General features: G+C 42.2%; 1 protein-coding gene across 4 annotated transcripts in view; it reads right to left on the reverse strand.

Annotated features, from left to right (window-relative positions):
- Positions 1–5,000, reverse strand: part of LOC115437778 (nuclear receptor coactivator 2-like) — an 83,184-nt gene that overhangs the window by 22,821 nt on the left and 55,363 nt on the right. For 2 of the 4 annotated variants that reach the window (XM_030161119.1, XM_030161117.1), the window contains exons 10-12: positions 4,004–5,000; positions 284–500; positions 1–169 (exon numbers count right to left, since the gene is read on the reverse strand). The exon at positions 1–169 is cut by the window's left edge and continues 71 nt beyond it; the exon at positions 4,004–5,000 is cut by the window's right edge and continues 261 nt beyond it. In XM_030161119.1, the coding sequence (XP_030016979.1) occupies positions 1–169; positions 284–500; positions 4,004–5,000 (1,383 nt within the window). The remainder of the gene's footprint in view (positions 170–283; positions 501–4,003) is intronic. The other 2 variants (XM_030161116.1, XM_030161115.1) reach the window with 2 other exon arrangements.

The following is a 5,000-nucleotide window of genomic DNA, read 5'->3' on the forward strand; positions in this document are numbered from 1 at the left end:
TGTACTAAAGAGTATGAGCTGGCATTGTTCCGGTGCTGAGGAGGAAAGGGCCTGGGGACATTGGGGTTGGGGCCTATGTTGTTGTCCAGAGACATGCTCCTAGTCAGAGGAGCTCCTCGACCCAGCTGGCCCGGCCTCACACCATTAAACCCTGCTGCAAAGGAGACAGCTTTCTTTTTTGTTGATGCTATTAAGTATATTTGATCATCACAGCATTCTAAAAACATGAAACCCTCAAATGAACTGTTCACTTTGCAGACAGTACAAGGTGCTTCTGAAGTACCTGCAGGGCTGATGGGAGGGAATGCTTTGTGCTGACTGGGCGAGCTGCTGTTGCAGGTGTCATTCATCTGCAGGATGTCAGTGATGATGGTCTGTTTGTCCACAGAGGAGCCAGAAGGGACAGAGGAGACCAGCATCCTGGTGGGTGGCTGGTTGGGGAACAGCTGCTGCTGGCTGCCACTCTGCAGGTCGTCTAGTAAGTCCTCAAGCTCACAGGACTGAGATCAGTAAAAAGAAGAAACAGAATTTAAAAGATTTACAAGAGCAGGGTCTTTCATTATAAGGCATACTGGCAGGACCCAAGTACCATCTAAACCAAATGTAAAATCAATGGACTGGAAGTAAAATTACTTTTCCCACATCTAATGATTGCAGTTGGTGCCCTGTTCAAATCTTGCTTTAAAGTTTTTTGGACATTTTGGATGCTTTTGCAAATTTTTGTATTAATGATAATGAAAATGAATTATTATTATTATTATTATTATTATTATTATTGTTATTATAAAAAACTGAACTTAAGCTACCGCAGGAAAAATACAGGGAAAAAAAGGGCTGTTGCAAATGTCTACTGCAGCCATGCCAAAGACAAATGTGAAATCTGAAAAAAATGTCTTTGTGTAGTTTAAATTCTCTTTGGGAATAAATAAAGCGATTTGAACAGAATTAGGGCTATGGTTCCATGACAGCAATACAAAGTAGTGATTCTGCCTCCTACTCTGTTGTTTAATAATGTAAATATGGGAATGTAAAATGTAACAAGAAATATAAAACAAAAAGAGTCATTTTGATGACTCCCTCTCAGTACTACAGTGTAACTGAACCCACCACATACATCTGACAGAGATTACTTCCTGTGGCTGTTTGGCTGATGAATAAAGGAGGAACTAAAAATAAACTGCCAGCACTAATGAGGTCATGTGTGATGGGCAGTAAGTCACATAGTTACAGCTCTGTTTAGCCCCAGTACACTCACACACGTTCTAACATGTACAAAATGCAAGGCCATCATTTCCACTGAGATGTGAGAAACGCCAAACTCCAAAATTGGTACAATGTAGCTTATAGTAGCCCTACAGAACTTCTGTTTTGGTGTTCAATTTTTTTTTTTTTGCCAAAAAGTTTGATCATTACAACAGTGTAGGCTTTCATTAAAAATAAACATGCCCTTTCCTTTAACACCAGTTAAACAAAGCCACACTCGATTTTAGACCCTGCAAGCCCAGTGGACCAGAGGAACTCTCCTCCCCTCCGGCAGCAGTCTCCGCTGTCCGGACACACAACTGTTGGGCCTTTGTTCTAAAGGCTGTTTGACTTCTGACTCTAAGCCATCCTCCTTTGGCCTCCTCCTAGAACTGGCTCCAACTGTGTCAATGCAAGTTCAACATTCACGACACCGCCCCTGCCTAGGCTTTGCTACAACAAGCAACAACAGTATGAAAGGGGGGAGTGCAACACTATATAAAATAATATGTAGAGTTTTAATACTAAAGCAGGATTTCCCTTTGGTTTTCAGATCACCTTAGGTGTTAACTTGGGTGTGTAACTGGGGAACAAAATGCTACATTTTTCCATAAAAACATGAGTTCACATCATTTTCGCCATTATTATTAACAAATCTGTATGGATAAAATATGGACAAGATAAGGCATATTTTCAAAAAATAAACAAAAAGAAAAAAAAAGCTCTCTGAAGAAATCAATAGATCTGGGTGTTATTTATGATAAACTTGATCCTGATTATATGTTTGGCTGTATAATAGGTTGTATGCTAAATGGGCTGGGTGGTGCACCTGAGCCTTGTGGGTTCATAGAATAGGTGTGATTACATTTTGGGAAAAGTAGGCTAAAGTTCAAATTTTTTATGAATTTTTTTTTTTTTTTCCCCTATTTACTTATAATGGCCGAAATTAGTCTATGCTGACATCAGCACACGCATAGACATGATGACATCAGCTGGATCGATAAGCTACATAAGCTAAGCCAAAATAAGCTACAATATGTGCTAGGGGCAGGGTTTGTTGCACCTGACACCACTTTTTTTTTCTGTGAAATTGGGTATTTTAGCCCGGGGTCCATGGGGTTTGACTCACTTTTAGTGGCAGCCTCAAGTGGCCATTTGAGGAACTACAGATTTTGCCACTTCAATTATTTATTTATTTAACCTTTGTTTTACCAGGTAGGTCAATTGAGAACGAGTTCTCATTTGCCATGACAACCTGGCCAATTCTCACCCTCTGATTTCAGTTGCCCTTGTGGAACCTCTTCCCGTGATTTAAGCCTTTACTCCTTACAGCCCTCTTTTACAAACCCCCTTACGTACGTCTTTCGTACTATTTTTTCCCAGCTTCCTGGTACTTGTTCTCCTATGAGATCTTCTCGTCCCTTCTCTCTGTCTCACTCACACACACACACACACACGCACACGCACACACACGCACACACACACACACGCACACACACTCAAGGTGATGAAAGCTCAGAGAAGTGGCTGTATGAACACTGGCTAGAGCAGCTGTCTATAAACTGGTGCCAGACATCATCCATCTGAGGGGTTTGTTCACACATGAATATTTGTATATGGACATAGTACAAGTTAAACACAAGTATGAAGATGCACAAAAATACAAACAAATGTAGCTTCATGCTAAGTTACAGGAACACTGCTCTTGAGCCTTTTAGTCTTATCCTTCACATGTGGCTACGAAACATTCTCACTACACATCTGCACATTAATGTGTCTCATTCCTACATGTCACTTTCCCTGAAACACACACAAACTCCTGTGCATCTGTTGCCAGTGTCTTGTGTTTCAGTGATGTACTTACTCCTGACGGCCTGCCATCAGCTTCCCAAAGAGGAAGTCAACACACATCTGACAGGACCAAACACCAAGCATTAGCTCAGCAGTTGCTCTGCTTCTTACTTAAAGGTGTTTATAGAATCTGCTCTAGATCTGCAGTACAAGTTCATTTATTCAATCAACATTTTCCTACAACATGTTACATTGCTTTGTTAGACAGAATATGTAAGATTCACCAAGCAGATTTTGAGACAGATAAATGTGAGTTCATAGTCAGATAGACATAACAGATAGATAACATGTATTGGCATGTGTCCTGAGATATCCAGACTCAAGTGGCCAGCTGTAAACCAATCTGTTCAGACATCCCTATAAAACATCCACAAATGTGTCGTGAGTTTATTGCTTGAGATCAGATCTGACTTACCTGTTTGATACACAAATACAAACAAGCTCACCTAGAGCCTCACCGCTTTGTAATGTTTCTTTTTGCTAAGATGATTCATTTGGGTCCACAAAGGCTATTGGCGGCACTTTTTAAGGTGGACTGTTTTCTTTTCTGCAACTTAATCTGTATGGTAACACTTTACACTGCCAGGTTTCACTGTATATTTTTGGGACTGTATAACTTTATTAACTACTTTAAAACAAAAGTAATAAACTATATAAATAGGCTTCATTAAAGTAAAAATATTAGATAACTACATATACTTGCAACAGGTAAATCTGTAGCCTATTACATTTCACAAGTAACCTTCCCAACACTGTTTAATGTTAACCGTAACCATCATATATAAAGTTCATGAAAAAGTGATGTTGAATGCAGTGGGTTCCATTTCTGTCTTAAGTTCTACTGAAGGTTAGTAGATGAATCAAGTGTCTGCATTAATAAACTACTGACATCCTACTTTGAAGGCCTTACCTGGTCCCCCATGTTGAAAGCTGCCTCCTGTTTTTCTGTCTTAACATTTGACAGCTTTGATCCTTCACCAGGTTCAATCTTGATGGCTTTATCCAGGATGCCGTTATCATCTCTATCTAACAAGTAGCGTAGCAGAGCATTGTCTTTCTTTTTGGGGCTCCCTGGCTCCTGTTTTGTTCCAAGTTCACCTAGTGTGGCGATGCCATCCCCTGGAGCCAACTCAGGACCAATGGGGTCTTTTCCGGTAGCTTCAGCTGTTATCTTAGCCAGCTCCACAGGTGAGGTACTGTTCTGAAGTAACCTGTGGAGAATTTTGTGTTTCTCCTTTAACGAAGTAGAATGGGTGTTAGGACCTGCTCCCAATCCAGCCCCACCAGCACCCCCGATCCCACTAAACTGGTCCTTACAGTTCTGATCATCCCCCAGGTGAGATGGTGAGCTGGGGTCAGCGGTTTCTAATTTTGTGGTGAGGAGCTGGAGCAGCTTTGTGTGGCCTTTCGTGTTCAGAAGGCGGTTTGAAGAGTCAACCAGCTCCCCTAGGCCCCCATTACTTCCAAAGCTTTCAGGGTCCCCATCTTTTCCCTCAGACTGCTCTCCCTCTTCATTTTGGGATGACTCCCCAAAAGTTCCAAATAAATCAGCATCTAAACTTGGATTGTTCTTGGCTAGTTGGCTACCGATGCAACTACTATTAAGAGGGCTCTGAGGGCCAGCCAGATTTTTCTCCGGTGAGTCTGGATGGGGTCCTTCTGTGACTGCCTGGGAAACCCTGTGCCCCTGGCTTAAGGCCTGCAGAGCACTAAGAGAGCTGTTGTTGAATCCTTGGCTAGTTCCAGTGCTGCTGCAGACAGATGCTGGTGAGTGGAGGGCCCCTGCTGGAGAGAAGGACCCAGGTGGATGCTGAGGAGGGTGAGGGCTACAACAGCTGCTGCTACTAGCTACCATGCTGGGGCTATGGCGATGGCAAGGAGACAGCATGGCACCATGGGCCCCTGAA

Source organism: Sphaeramia orbicularis, chromosome 17 (genome assembly GCF_902148855.1).
Source record: "Sphaeramia orbicularis chromosome 17, fSphaOr1.1, whole genome shotgun sequence".
Taxonomy (NCBI): Eukaryota; Metazoa; Chordata; class Actinopteri; order Kurtiformes; family Apogonidae; genus Sphaeramia; species Sphaeramia orbicularis.